At 61.9% G+C, this 14,552-nt stretch overlaps 2 protein-coding genes across 5 annotated transcripts; one reads left to right on the top strand and one right to left on the bottom strand.

Moving 5' to 3' along the window:
* Positions 1–238: 238 nt before the first annotated feature.
* On the bottom strand, positions 239–13,046 carry PTPN9 (protein tyrosine phosphatase non-receptor type 9). 4 transcript variants are annotated; one of them, XM_055715727.1, is made up of 13 exons: positions 12,690–13,046; positions 7,792–7,935; positions 7,194–7,283; positions 6,959–7,083; positions 6,043–6,148; positions 5,278–5,388; positions 4,238–4,566; positions 3,747–3,840; positions 3,543–3,612; positions 2,873–2,951; positions 2,467–2,617; positions 2,163–2,370; positions 239–1,867 (listed from the first exon to the last, which is right to left on the bottom strand). In XM_055715727.1, exons 1-13 carry the CDS (start codon positions 12,720–12,722, stop codon positions 1,641–1,643), a joined length of 1,767 nt encoding a protein of 588 aa, XP_055571702.1. In that variant the 5' UTR covers positions 12,723–13,046; the 3' UTR covers positions 239–1,640. The 4 variants fall into 4 exon arrangements, with proteins under 4 accessions (XP_055571702.1, XP_055571701.1, XP_027658642.1 ...); XM_055715726.1 differs by having other exon boundaries at positions 7,792–11,648; XM_027802841.2 differs by lacking the exon at positions 12,690–13,046 and adding an exon at positions 9,725–12,193.
* Positions 13,047–13,154: 108 nt separating this feature from the next.
* On the top strand, positions 13,155–14,232 carry LOC129736462 (translation initiation factor IF-2-like). The gene is made up of 2 exons (XM_055715730.1): positions 13,155–13,585; positions 13,740–14,232. Exons 1-2 carry the CDS (start codon positions 13,346–13,348, stop codon positions 14,157–14,159), a joined length of 660 nt encoding a protein of 219 aa, XP_055571705.1. The 5' UTR covers positions 13,155–13,345; the 3' UTR covers positions 14,160–14,232.
* Positions 14,233–14,552: the final 320 nt, after the last annotated feature.

Below are 14,552 nucleotides of genomic sequence, written 5' to 3' on the forward strand. Positions count from 1 at the left end.
AGGGGGCTGGCCGGCTCTCACAGCTGCTGCCCCAAGCCCTCCAGCCCCATGGGACTTCTACCCCGTGCTCCCCCATGCCACCCTGTGCCCCCCCCCAAAGTTCTGGGGAGCTGCAGCAGGTCCGTGTGTCCCCAGGGATGGGGCCAGCTTGCTTTTGGGGACTGCGGGGTGTGCAAAACCCTAAGTTCCCTCCCTCTCCTCTCCTGCCCCTGATCAACTCCACCACGATAGCCACAAGGACTGGTCACTGGTAGTATATTTATATGTCGATACAAATAAAACAAAACAAAACCCAAAAAGTAACAACAAAAATGTTTCTCTGAACGAGAGCAAAATAGGAACATTTACAAATACTTCTGGCTCTGGCTTGGATCAAGTTAATGTTAAATATAAAAAAAACCAAAACGAAACAAACCCCCCCCCCCCCAAGATTATAAAAAAATAAGAATATACACATTCAAAGAGCTTATTACAGTATAAAGTCACCGAGCCCCAGCGCTGCCAGCCCCAGCTCCCCTGGGCAGCGTGGAGGGGCAGTGGCTGGGGTGGTGGCAGCCGTCCTGGCAGGTGCCACTGCCACCTCTTGAGGGTTTCGGCTCTTTTTGCTCAGCGCTCTTCCAGCCCGTGACTCACCACGGGGCTGGGCCCGCAGGTTCCCACTGCCGGCTTGGGAAAGCCGGGCAACCTGGAGAGCCGGTCGGTCCCCGGCCAGCCCCACCGCCTTGTACCTAGTGACTCCCAGGGGTGCGCCCCGAGGGGCAAAGGATGCCCATGAGTTCCTCACTCCCCCCAGCCAACCTGCCTGCCGTGGCCAAATTCCTCCAGATTCTCCTCCTGGGAGCAAAGCTGCTGGGAGACGATGGCGAGGAAGGTGAAACAGGGGAAGGATGCTGCTGAGCATCCCATGGGATGGACTGGGGAGCAGGTACTGGGTCCCAACGCTGCCCATGAGGAGCAGGAAAGGGAAAAAAGGGGGGTGGGAAAAATTAATAATAAAGACAAGACAGAGCCAGGACCAAACTCACCACTCCAGGGATCACAGCGGTGAGATGGCAGGACAGCAGGGACCCACAGGAGCTGCTAAAACGGGTGCTTGTATATATGTATCTATATAATGGCCGGGGTTGGGCACAGCGTGGATATATTATATACACACATACATACAGACACACAGACTTAGTGGCAGGTAAGACTGACGTAGGTGCCTATTCCTAAGCCCCAGGGCAGGACTGGAAACACATTTCCTAGAGCTTTGCAAAGCCCCTCTCTAAATACACTTTAGATGGTACCAACAAAAAAAATAAAATTAAAAAAACAAAAAACCCCCCAAAAACTCGAAGAGAAGAAAAACCACCTCCCCAAACAACCAACAGACACACTGTGGAGAGGAGCGAGAGCCTCTTCCCACACCATCCTCCACCCCCTGGCGAGCGGCAGCCACCATTTGGTTTGAGTAAGGCACAGTTCGATAGCAGTGCTAACAGCCGGGGACGGGCGGCCACCACGCTCCGGCACCGCCGCGCTCCGGCACTGCCACCCCGACAGCTCTGCCGAGCCCCGGTGGGCACAGAAGCGGCTCCGGCAGCCCCAGGAGGATGGGAAAGGGGCGGGGGGGGAGGTCTGCAGGGAGGCGGAGGGTCTCAGTGTCCCGGCGAGCTCTTCTCCTGGCCGGCCCGGCTGTGGTTGGCGAGCAGCAGGCCCTCGCGCTGGGCGTGCTCGAGGACGGCGGTGTAACAGAAATAATACTGCTCGGGGGTCTGGATGCTGAAGGCACGCTGGGTCCGCATGCGCAGCACCGTCTGGTAGATGTTCAGCGTGCCCATGTCCTGCAGCTGGGACAGGCAGATGTCCAGCGCGCAGAAGGTACCTGGGGACAACGATGTCAACCACCAAAGAGCCATCACTATCCCCTGCAAGAACTGGAACGGGGCAGTGGTGGTCCCCAGCACCCCCCCCAACCTCCCGCACGAGACCATGGGCATCGGGAGAAGCAGGGCAGGGATGTCCCCCAGGTCTGATGGCTCCAGAAAGTCCTGGGGACACGTGTGACGGGTCTGCCAGCTTGCAATCAGACATGGGTCCCTGGGATGGAAATGCCTCGGGGAGGCTGGACTTGCCTCTCGCCCCCTCCAACACCCCCAGCAGCAGGGCTACCCCGTTACCTGTCCTGCCGATGCCGGCACTGCAGTGCACCACAACTGGGGGTCCCCCGGGGTGACCCTTGAAGCGAGGTCCCAGGGCGCTGACTGCCACCCTCTGCTGCTGCTTCACGGCCCCCAAAAAGTCAATGAGAGTGGCCGCAGAGGAGGGGACACCATAATCCGGCCAGCTCAGGTACTGGAAGTGGGACACCAGCCGCCGCTCCCTCGTCTGGGGGAAAGCAGGGGGGGGTTAGACCCTCTCCCCTCCTCTGCCCCCAGCCAGAGAGGACCCCCAGTGCCCCTGTGCCATCCCCTGGCCACACACCTCTGAGCTGTGGATCTCCAGGATGGTTTTCTTGTAATGGTTGAGGTTCTCCACACCCAGGTTGGTGATGGTCAGGGCCCCGAAGCACACCTGGGAATCCTTCTCCAGGGGCCAGTACTGGCCGCACTTTCTCCTGCCTCCCTCCTCCAGCCTGGGAGCAGAAGGACAGGTTGGTGATGTCCTCCTTGCCCTGCTGGGAACGCGCCCCATGCCAACCGGACTTGGCCCCCTGGGATCCCAAAAGGCCCACACAGACCATCCCTGATGTGATGTCCCCACCCTGCGGGGCTCGGGCTGGCACCACAGCTGCGAGGTCACTGCAGAGAGCACAGCACCGCTCATCCAACACCAAAAATGCTCATTTTGCAAAGAAAAACAGGGCTGTGCCCCCGCCATAAGCACTCACCGAGTCGTCATCACGATCACCAGGACATTTTGCTCCCACACCATGCGCCAGAAGTCACCGTAGGTGTTTTCCAGAGGCCCTGCAGGGACAGCCCACGTATCAGCCCAAGACCTGATGGATTTGGGCCAGCCCCTTGGCCCAGCAGCCCCCCTTGCCCCCCCGGGGGAACCACAGCCCCTTCCTGCTAGAACTGACCCCAGTATAGATCCACCAGCCCTGCCTGGAGCTGCCACTGACTGCCCCCCCCAGCGCCGAATCCCTACGGCTCGGCACCGATTCCCCCTCTCTGCTCCATCCCCGGGCAGCCGGGGCAAACCCAGGGGCTGGGTTAGGGGCAGGAGGAGGGGGCTGCCAGCGCTGCTGCCAGCGGGGGTTGCTCAGCCCAGGACCTGTTCTGTGGGAGGTGGCTGAAGGAGGACGGACCCGCTTGCTCCCTCCCAGGAGAAACTGCTCCCGCCTGGCTGGGAACCAGGACGGGAGTAAATACACCCAGAGAGAAGTAAATAAATACACCCAGGGAGGAGTAAATACACCCAAGCGAGGAGGGGGGCTTGCAGTGCCCTGCTCCCAGAATGTCCCCCACCATGGCTGGTGGCTGATGCTGGGCAGGGGGGTGAAGCCCACACGTGCACCAGAAGCAAAATAAGCCCTTGGTGGGCTCAGGCCGTACCTTGAGTCCCGATGTAAGCGTTCCTCTGCTTGTAGCCGTCCATGAAGCTCGCGTTGATGTAGTCGGTCAGCTGCGGGGAGAAGAGCGCGCACAGCATGAGCCCTCCGGAGCCCCACGGCCGGGGCGGCTGAGCTCGGCTTCACTGGGACCCCCGAGCTCGGCTTCACGTGGGACCCCCGCGTTGCCACCCCCGGGCTGGCTCACCTCCGGGCGGCTGTATGGCTTTGCCAGCTTGACGCGGGTTTGGTCCAGGCAGGGCACGTCCCCGTACCGGTTCTTCTCCTGGTTGTAGGGTGCCCTGGGAGGCGGGAGAGAGGGACATGGGGATGTTTTCCAAGCAGGGAAGGAAAAGGCAGCATCCCTCTCTCTGCACAAGCCTCCAGCGCCCATAGCTTGGGCTCTGCTGCCATCACCTGGCCAAAGCCTCGGGAAGCGGAGTCCCGGCCAGGTCCTGGTCCCCACTGTCCCCAGCGCGGCGCCCTCCTACCCCCGGGGGCTGCAGGAGCCATGAAGGGGACTCCCAGCATCGCTGGGCTGGCGGATCTCCATTGCTAACCCAAAGCACTGCACCCCAAAGAGCCAGATGGGCTATCACTGAGCTCCAGAAGTGCAGTGATGGGGGGGACCCAGCTTTTTTGGAGCAGGAGAGGGTGCCCCCATGGTGGCCCGCACCTGGCTCCCTCCCCCCAACTCACAAAGAGCAGACAAAGGTGCCAGCAGGGCTCCGGCGCCGTATATCTTCATACTCTTCATAGATGCCCCGTTTCTGCTTGTGGTTGACGTGATCCAGCAGCTCCTGGAGGGTGACGGACTTGGGCCCGGGGACGTGGACAGAGCCGTTATCTTTGGGGGCCGCCAGCGGCACCAGGATGAGCTCGTCCAGGGGGTCAGGGTGCCCATTCTGCTGGGGCAGGAACCGGCAGTTCCAGCTCAGAGGGTCCAGTTTGAGGGAACCCCCAAGGTACTCAGGGAGGCACTCCCGGGGCAGGTGCTCCTTCAGCTCTGACATCTTCACCATCTGCACCTGCAGGAGGAAGAAGGCAGGGGTGACTCCAAGAAGGATGGAGAGGGTTCACTGCGGACAGGGATGACGAGGTCTCGCACGGTCCCAATGGAGCCTGGAGATTTCCCGCAACAGCATCAGCGTCTTCCCCCTTCTTCCCCTGCCCCGGGAGGGCACCCAGGGGAACACCAGCAGTGGGGCAGGTGCTGGCCCCCCCACGTACCCACGTGGGAGTCCACACTGACACCCAGCTCCAAATTTGCAAGCAGCTCCAAGCTCCTACCAACAGCAGAGGGGCAAACTCCAGCTCAGGGAGACACCGGGCTGGAAACGGGCTCTGCCAGTGGCACCGCTGATGCCGAGAATACTGGTTTAGGTATTTTTGGCTTTGCCAGATAGGGCCTGAGCACAGGTACTTAAGCTTCCATTTTCCCCTGCGTGCTCAGCAGAGGTTTCCTTTCCCTTTAATCATTTACCATGGCCTCCACTTGCTGCTGCTGGCAGCATCACCGCAGAGGAAGTAAAGGGAAGGTGATTTCAGAAGGGGTTCAGTATATTTGCTGAAAAAACTGAAACAGGTTGGCAGCTATGCAGTTGGCTGAGAAAGCCTCCGTTTCCCACAGATTTGGGCTCAGCACCTTCCAGCAGACGGGAAGGGCACAAGCTCCTTACACCATCCCATCCCAAAGGGAAAACAGCCTCAGTCCTCCCTGCTGGGGTGAGCCCACTCACCCGCTCCCGCAGCTTCTCCTTCAGCAGCAGGCTGATGATGGAGTAGGGCACGCGAAACCACATGGGTGCTCCCACGATGAAAACCTTCTTGAGCCGAGCCGGGAAGGCACCCTGCAGGCAGGAGGGGGTCAGATCCATGGTGTCGGGGAGGAACCGGCCCCTCTCCGCGCTCTCCCAGGGGGGACACACGTCCCAGCAGAGGTGACGACGAGCAAAGGGGACCCTGAGGTGGCAATGCCACATCCGAAGCTCCCCTCGCACACAGCTGTTAGCCCACAGCCACACTTAGTTTTATGCTCCGATATGGAAACAAATTATTTCCCTGGAATTATGTAGGCAGAGGGTTTGGCTCTACAGGGGAGAGGTGAAGCCTGGGAGCTGGGATCTGTCCGGAGAACACACCCTGGCCAATATTTACTGCTATTTATTTTTTTTCCGGAGAAGGGAGGAGGCACGAAATGCCAGCATGATTAAAAAATAATTTGCATCTGTTTTCCCAAAAGCGCTGCCAGCAGCTGCGAGAGGAATCCGGCATGGGGACAGCTGATCCCCTCCCACCCGCGGGACCCGCAGCCCCGGGCTGGGTCCAGCCCGGCGGGCTCCCAATGCCAAGGTCCTGCAGGGCTGTAGCTGGTGCTCCTCGGCCAAGACGTGGTCAGCATGGTCTGGCATGAAAATTTCCGTCAAAGCCACAGGACGTTACGTACTCGGCGAGTGAGTGGCCCCTGCGCTGTCCCCAGACAGCGGGACACTCCCAGCCCTTACCTTCAGCAGGTTGAGGATCTTCTTGCTGAGGTCCAGCTCGAAGTTGGTGTACTGTGAGCCTGCCATGTCATAGATGAACACCAGCCCGTTCCTCTGGGTTTCGAAGCTGAGAGAAGGGAAAGAGCAAAGTCAACCCCGCAACACCCAACTGTGCAGCCCCTGCAGGAGGAGACCTACCCCACGCTAAACTCATCTTCAGCTCGCTGACTCCAAAAAATCCCCTTCTGTGCTGCCAGGAGGACTCACGCACCCAAAGCTTGAACCATGAACCAAAGCTTGCTTCTGCCCTTCCCAGCTGCTCCATCACCTCTTCCTAAAACCTTTATTTATGCCTGGCTCTTATCTTAAGCCTGTCACAGCTGCATCGCCCGTGACGGCTAAGTTCAAAAACAGAAAGAGCCCAGCAGGATAAACGGAGCGTCCTGACTTCATATTTTTGGCAGGGCTCACATTACATCTTGCCGGTGGCAGGGCCACCTCCTCCCCGGCCAAAGCCTGCAGGAATCGGGGGCTTTGCTGAACTGAAACCTGGACGTAGGCAGGGAAAGGCTGCTAAGAGCCTGGGTCAGGACTCGGGGGATTTTGTTCCCCTGCTGAACGCCCCCACGGGGATGACCGGCTGGAGTTCAAACCGGGGGAAGGTGGGGAACTTCAGGCCACAGGGAGCTGCGAGCCCTTCTCTCCCCTAACTAGAGACAGGGCACGCAGAGGCACGCAGACAGACTCAGCCACAATTTCACCTTTGGGAATTCACATTCACGGCAGAGACGGCCCATCTTTGCCCCGTGAAGGCTTTTGGAGGGATTTCATCAAAACCTCAGCAAGCAGCAGCACCTGCCCTTGGCCCTGGGTGGGGAAAGGGGCTCTCGGGGACCCGCTGCTGTAGGACGCGGTACCTCGGCGGTGGCAGGCTCACCTCTCCACCGCTCGGTCCAGCAGGTAGAAGAGCGCCTGGAGCACCACATGCTGCACGCTCTTGCTGGGGTGGTGCAGCTTGGCTGTGAAGAGGGCGATGGAGGCTCCCGACGGGTCCCGCACGCTCTGGTGAGGAAACAGGGTCAAGCTCCCACAGCACCCAAGGATGCCCGCACAGAGCAGAGCCAGGACAAGCTGCCCGGCTGGGGTAACTGGGGGGGGATACCCCCGCTTACCAGAATGGTGAACTTGCCACTGAGCAGCTCCGAGCGCAGCGGCTCCTCATGTGGCTTCAGCTTCACAATGCCCTCCTTCAGCCGCGTCTCCTGTGGGCAGGGAGCAGCGTGATGGCCAGCACGGACACCACAGCCCTCCCCAGCCATCGCCACGTCCCCATGGGGCAGCCAGCCCTCCAAGGGAATCCCCAGCAGGGAAACCTCTGCTCCATGGCCCCATTTCCAAGCAGAGGACTGCAGCTGGCTCCAGCACCACAACCCCCAGCACGGGGAGGAGCAGCTTTGCAAAAGCAGCATGGGAAATGTATATATGCATATATCTCCTTTATACAGTGGGAGACGCTCTGCGGGCATCACGCACCAGCCGGGAGGGCACCCTGCGAGCATGCACACTGCTCTCAGCAGGGGGGAGGGGACTGGGGTCGGTGAGATCTCCATGGTGACTTGTCTTGGCTGAAAAAGGATTTTCCAGCTGAATAAAACTCATAAGGGAGCGGGAAAAAGAAGTAAAGCAGGGAGAGGGTCGTCCCTGGGACCAGAGATCTCTCACAGAGCAGAACGCCCTCGGCTGGGGGGGGACCCAGCCCTGCTCGCTTACCCGGTAGGAGTGAAAGAGCTCGATGGCCCGCAGGACATCGAACTTGCGGGCCATGAGGAACTTGACAGCCACATTCCAGGAGAGCGGGGACACATTGTACTGGCCCGTCCACTTGTTGATCTCCTCCAGGAACTGCTTGGTCGCCTGTGGGAGAGGCAGGGGGCATGCAGTGAGATGGGGCAGGAGGAGAAGGAATGCCCAAGGAGCATCCCTGGTCATGGTGGGAGCTACACGGTCCTCGGTACGTGGGCAGGGGCTGGGCACGTCTCGGCAAACCCAACAGTTCCTCGGGGTGAAGCGGGGAGCTCTACGGCAGCTACTGGGAAAGAGGGTGAGGGCAGTGGGGATGGAGACAAAGGCAATGCCAGCGTGGGGAAGGGAGCAAGTGGTAGGAGTGCTGGCACCGGAAAAACATCCTTGGGGCTGGGGGAGACTCATGGAAAGGAGAGGGGAAGCGAAAGGAGGATTTTTACAGGCATTAGACTCCCGTTCAGACACAGCAGCCCTAGCGCAGCGGGAACACCTCAGCAGCAGTGGCCTCCCGGGGCTGCAGCTCCACCGTGGAGCTGCCAGCCCATCCCGGTGAAATAAGAGCAGCATCGAGGGCCGACGCTCTGACATGCCGCGGGACACAGCCCAGTTTCACAGAGTTGCAGATGACCAGATGAGAAAGGTTCAGCTCAGGAGGGTCCCAGGATGCTCCTGCTGCTCCCCACAGCCCTGTTCCGCGCTGGGGTCACCCCGCACAAGCACGCTCCCGTCCCAAAGCACCGACACCACACGTGCCCGAAACCATGAGAAACCAAAAAAGAAAAACTTTTCCAACCCTAGCGCTGCCAGAGCAGAGTCACAAATCCCAACCTGCAACCTCCCGGCAGGCTTAAAGCCCTGAAGGCGAGCAAAACAACCCCAAAAGGTAGTATTTCTACAAGCTGTGTTTGCAAGGTGGGCTTGGGGCTTCCGAACGCCCGTGCTAATGGAAGCAGCTTTGCCTTCTGCTCTGTTATCGATCCCGTGTCCCACATGGGAGCCCCGAGGGAGCCTGGGCAGCACGGCCCAGCCTGCCACCATGTACTGCTCAAGGGATGCGGGCAGGCCAGAGGGAGTCTCTGAAATGCCCTGCTCCCACCCACGTACACCCCAAAACGGAGCAGTTCCCATCCCTGCAAGAGCGGAGGATGGTGATGACGGTGCAAGGAGGACAGCGAGCGCTGAAGGCTGGCTCCTGGCGCAGGGAGCGCAGGCAGGCGGCGGTGTTGGATGTCAGGCAGTGGCACAGAGTTACTGGGAACTATTCAGCCAGAGAAGCTCGTCGGCATTAATGACTTCCGACAGGAGGAAGCGAAAGGCCGGGGTTTATCGGCGGCGCAAAGCTCGGCGGCACAGCAAGCCCCTCTCATGGGATGAGCCGAAGGAGCCCGGTTCGTTTGAGGGGTCTCTCTGCAGCCCACCTGGCATTGATCTGCAGGTGTTTTTGGAAGAAGTATCGGTTCAGCCAGCTGCTGGAAGCTGCTAAGGGCCAGCCCAGACCCCAGCGCATCACAGCCAGAAGCTCCCTAACTCAGTATCAGAATCCTGCAGAGCGGCCGGGTGAGCACCAGCTGGGAGGGAACGCACAGAATTGGGCTGGGTCTGCTGCCGGCAGCTCCAGGAGGAATCTGAAAGCGGATTTCAACAGCCCAGCTCCAAGCTCTAGCAAAAATCCCCTTTAAGCATCACAAGCCCTCCTGGCACAGTGGTGTGCCACTGTCAGCTGGCTGCAGCTTGACAGCCCGATCGGTCCCCCCATCTCTGCAATTGCTGGGGGCAAGGGACCAGAGGGGAGGGGGCAAGGTGGGGAGCAAAGAAGACATGGGGTTGTACACCCCCCTGCCTTGCATTCCCACCTCCCAGCCAGCAGCCGGAGGGAGCTTCTCCTGGGAGCTGTACTTACGGGACGCCCTTATCCCCATGGCTTCGTCTCCAACAGCCTCCACTTTGCCAAAACAAAAGCAACTCTTTGTGGCCCAAAGTGCTCATGGTTTCTCCTCGAACTCAAGAGGGATGGGGAAAATAAACAGGGGAACACAGAAACCATCTTCAGCCTTAACGCAACACACACTCCCACACGTACATATATCAAATATAGCCTATCCATGAGCTCAGGTGGGGAGCCCCACCGGCCGCACCCTGGTGGGCCAGGGAGTGAGTCCCCCTGGGACCCCCCTGCTGCCCAAAAGCCAGGGCTGGGCTGGAGATGCAAACCCAGAGAAACAGCAGAGATGCTCCTTCCCCAGCACACGCAGGATGGCACAGGGATGGGGGTGAGCACCAGGCACGCTCCCACCGCCCTCAGATGGAGACCAGAGCCGGCACCGCAACCTGGGACAAGAAAGACGGCCTGAGACGATGGGAAGGACGCCCCGAGGGGCGCGGTGGCAGCTGGGAGAGGACGCAACATGTGGTTCGGGTCTCCTTCCTCAACACCTAACCCATCACGCCTCATGCGATCCCACTGCCAGCACCCATCATGAGGGATGTCAGGCTTTTTGCAAGGGGGGAAAGACCCAAAAGAACAAGCACCAACTTTGCCACGCCATGAACTCCAACTTTCTCCTGCAGCTAAACGAAATCCCAAACTTACCAGCGCCAACATTCAACAGCAGGCGACCCAGGAGTTACTGAGCCGAGCATCACTGCCAGCCGCAGCTCTGCCCCCTCCCTCCACCGGGTCTCACCGTTGTTCCTGGCCCCGATCCTGTTTGGGTTCGTGCGGGTGCCGAGGTGAGCGCCGCAGGGATCGCTTCACGCGCTGGGTGCGCAGCCCGTGACCCAGAGCTGCAGCAAGCAGCCCCGGTTCTGCGAGTGACGCAGCGCTGGGAGCGAAATGGTCCGTGGCTGGGTGTTTTGAACAATGCTGCTCTTTGGAGCACTGGTGTCATCGAAGTCCCCGCTTCACTGTGCCAGGGCAGGGCGGTGACAAAGCCACCGCCGCAGGAACACGGGGGCTCTTCAAGGCCTCCTCCCCCGGGCTGGCAGGCAGCAAACCCACCCTCATTCTTCAGCCCGGGGACAGGGGGACACAAGTCCTGTGAAAAATCACAGCTGAAAACCCGAGGAAGACCAGTTTGGCTCCTCTGGGATAGGCTGGGGAGGGAACTGCGGAGATCTTGGGGAGTCGGAGGTGTCCCGAGGTTGGCAGGGAGAGGAGAGGGGTGAAATCCCCCCCAGCTTGCTGTTGGTAACGGAGAGAGCGGAGCGAGCAGAGGAAATCCTGATGATGGTCCCGAGGAGGATGAAGAGGTGGCAGGAAGGGGATGTCCCAGCCCCAGCCAGCACTGACCCACCAAGAGAGAATCTGCCACTATTTTGGCTTCCAAGCCATGGAGGGCAGCGCCGAGGGCAGCCTTCCCCACCCCTGCCTGGTGATCCAAACCTGGAGCCATTCCTGAAAATACCTCTTCATCTTCTCCGTCTGATATTCCTGCACAAACCAAACGCCTTGGATCCCTCTCCTGGGATCCTGGCTGCGGAAGCCCAGCCACGGCCCCGCTGCAAACCAAGCTCCCTGCCTTTTTTTTTTTTTTTTTTTCCCAGGTCTTCTAAAACCCCGTTTGCTGGAAGCTTCACCCGCTCCGTGACGCAGGGGAAACACAAATCACAGGCACCGGTGGGGACACAGGGCATGAACACCCCCTTCTCCTCGTGATTTTATTGCCCTGGAGATAGCGGTACCACGCTGATAGCGGGAGGTGTGGTGGAGGAGAAAGCCTGGGAGCACCAGTGTGGGCTGCAGGACTGACTCTGCCAGCTCTGGGCTTGTGCGGCCACGGGGTCTGGGGGAACCTGGGGTCCCCCACCAACCCTCCTAAACCTCCCTGTAGGAATGAAGGATGTTTTTAAAAAAAAGAAAAACAACCAAATAAACAGAACACTGACCAGCTGGTCCCTTTTGCCTTCACATCATAAGCCCCCCAAGGCCAGCGAGGGGGCCAACACGACAGCCCGAGCATCACCCAGGGGAGCTCGGCGGGCGGCTCGGGTGCAGATGCGGAGCCGGGTGGGCATCCCTGGGGGTGAGGGTGAAGTGGGGGGCTGGGGGGGAACAGCCAGAGATGGTTCTCGTCATCTGACGCACCCTGGCTGGCTTATCGGCCCCGTTCCCCGAGCCCGGCGACATCCTCCCGCGCTGACGCAAGGCCGGTGGAGGAAGCCGGGACGTCACGGGAGGCCTGGGGCGTGGGAAGCGCGTGCACACGCATCCCCACGGCTGCCCACGGGGGGAGGCCGGCGAGGAGAGCCCACTGGTGCCCGGGGGGGGACACACGCACTACCACCCCCACTCTGGGGGTGCATGACCCCAACCCCGTGCTGCGGTACCCCTGCTTACCCTGGCATTGCAAAGGCCTCTGGGGTGCTGGGTGGGCAGCTTGGGGGTGTGTGTGGGGGTGTGTGTGGGGGGTGCCAGGATGGGAGTTGCCCGGGTTGGGGGGCTGCATGGGGTGGGGTCTGCCCGTTAAGAGGGCTGCCAGGGTGGGGAGTTGCCCAGTTTGGGGGGCTGCATACGTGGGGGGACTGCCTGGGTGGGGAGTTGCCCGGCTTGGGGGCTGCATAGGTGGGGGGGCTGCCCGGTGAGGGGGCTGCATAGGCGGGGAGTTGTCTGGGTTGGGGGGCTGCCCGGGTGGGGGGTTTGCATAGGTGGGGGATAGGTGGGGGGCTGCCTGGTGAGTGGGCTGCATAGGTGGGGGGCTGCCCGAATCGGGAGGAGGGGGCTTTGCCAATGGGGCTTTCCTTGGGGAGAACCGCCCCGCTGGGAGAAAACAGCCCTGCAACCCGGGACAGCCAAAAAAAAAGGGGGAGGGGGGGCAGAGCCGGGGGTCCTGCCCTGCCCAGCCCGGCCCGGCCCGGCGCGGACATACCTGCTCCTCCTCGGCGCTGAGCTCCGCGGCCATGCTGTGCTGTGCAGCGCGGCCCCGCTGCCCGCGGCGGGCCCTGCCGAGCCGAGCCGAGCCGTGCCAGCCGCGCCGCGCCGCGCCGTGCGAGCCGAGCCGCGCTAGGCGGCGGGCGCCCCACCGGAGCCCATCCCCGGGGGCCGGCGGCGCTGCGGGCACCGGCCCCTCCCGGCCGCCGCAGGCTCGGCACGGGCGGCTCCGCCCCGCGGTCCCCGCCGAAAGTGCCGAAAAAAAATAAATTAAAAAAATAAAAAAAATCGGAATAACCCCCCCGATCCCGCAGCCCCCCGGGAAGTTTCGCTCGCCCCAGGGAAGCGCCGCTCCGCTGGGCTGGGCCGGGCCGGGCTCCCCGCCCCGCTCCGCTCGGCCCCGGCGGGGGCGGCGGCAGGAAGCGCCCGCGGCCCCCTCCCCTCCCGCCCCCTCCCCTCGCTGCCCCCCCCGCGGCGTGGCCGCCCCCGGGCGCGGGACAGGAAGCCCCGGCGGGCGGCGGGGCCGGTGCTCGGCGGCGGGGAGCGGGGGGGGGCGGCGGCGGTGCCCGCCCTCCCTCCGCTCCGGCCCGGCCTGGCTCGGCCTGGCCCCGCCGGGCGGGCGGCGCGTTCCCCGGCACCGCTGCCGCCGCTAAGATGGTGGCGGGCGGCTCTGCCCGGAGCCGTCCCGGGGGGGCGGGCAGCGCGGCGGGGCTCTGCCTCCCAGCCGGGCCCCCCGCCCCCGGCGCCTTCGAGGAAACCCGGAGCCGCGCCGCTTGCCCAGGCCCGGCACCCCCCGCAGCCGGGCTGCAGACCCCGCCGGAGCGCCAGGCTGCAGGGCGGGGGGGCGTGTTGTTCGGCTGGGGGAGACCGGGGGGTGCTGCACCCCCAAGGCGGGTGAGTGGCGATGGCGGCCCCGGCATGGACGGGCTCCCGGCCCCGCCGCCCTTCCCGGTCCTGCCGCCCCCCTTCCCGGTACTCCGGCCCCGCAGCCCTTCCCGGGCTTTCCAGGGTTTCCAGCGGCTTCTTCGCTGCTCTCCCTCCTCTACAGTCCCTCAATGGTGGTTCCCGGGTGGGCGCAGGTGGCGGCGGCGGGATGGAGAGAGCCGATGCTCCTCCGGAGGGGCCACCAAGAAGGAACGGGGACCATGAGCCCACGGAAAAGCCAGGCCGGGGGACGCTTTGTTCAGCCGAGGAGGATTGTGCTGGCAAGGTGCCCACAGCCGGAGCCTTTGCACCTAACTCAGAGAACATGGAAGAAAGGGCAGAGGAAGGGGCCAAGCCATGGGCAAGGGCTGGCCTGTCCTCCCCGGCCCCGGGCCACACTCCACTCTCCTGCCCCAGGCTCCATTTTTGCCCCCGAGGAGGGGAGGTGACCCCACCTCGGTCGCTGCCGAAGCTTCCGCCCCTTCCAGTTGGGAGCAGGGCAGGGAACAGATGGGAGTGGGATCGCACCCAGCAAATAAAATAAGTCACAGCAACAAACTGCGCTGGCCCTGGTGACTTCCCTTTAACACCCTCTCTCCAAACACAGCCCTTCGTTTCCAACTGGAATTGTAACGCAAATATTTATTTCTCCAGCCCAGCTCATGCTTTTAAAAGGGAAACTATGCGGCATCATCTGGAGCCGGCAGAAAGCTACGGTCGCTTCCCCGCCGCTCTCCTCCATCGATCGCAGCGAGCGGCTGAAGGCAGCCCCTCTTCGCCTGCATCCGCTCCCCTGCCCGCTCCCATCCCTCGCTGGAGGACCTTCAGAGGTAGCGGGAGGACCTTTGAGGGCAGCAGGGAGGCAGTAACCTGAGCTGCAGCTTTCTCTGCCCTAAGGGATGCACAAATCCTACATCCAGATGCCCACCTCCGGATT

The sequence above is a fragment of the Falco cherrug genome, chromosome 7 (genome assembly GCF_023634085.1).
Source record: "Falco cherrug isolate bFalChe1 chromosome 7, bFalChe1.pri, whole genome shotgun sequence".
Taxonomy (NCBI): domain Eukaryota; kingdom Metazoa; phylum Chordata; class Aves; order Falconiformes; family Falconidae; genus Falco; species Falco cherrug.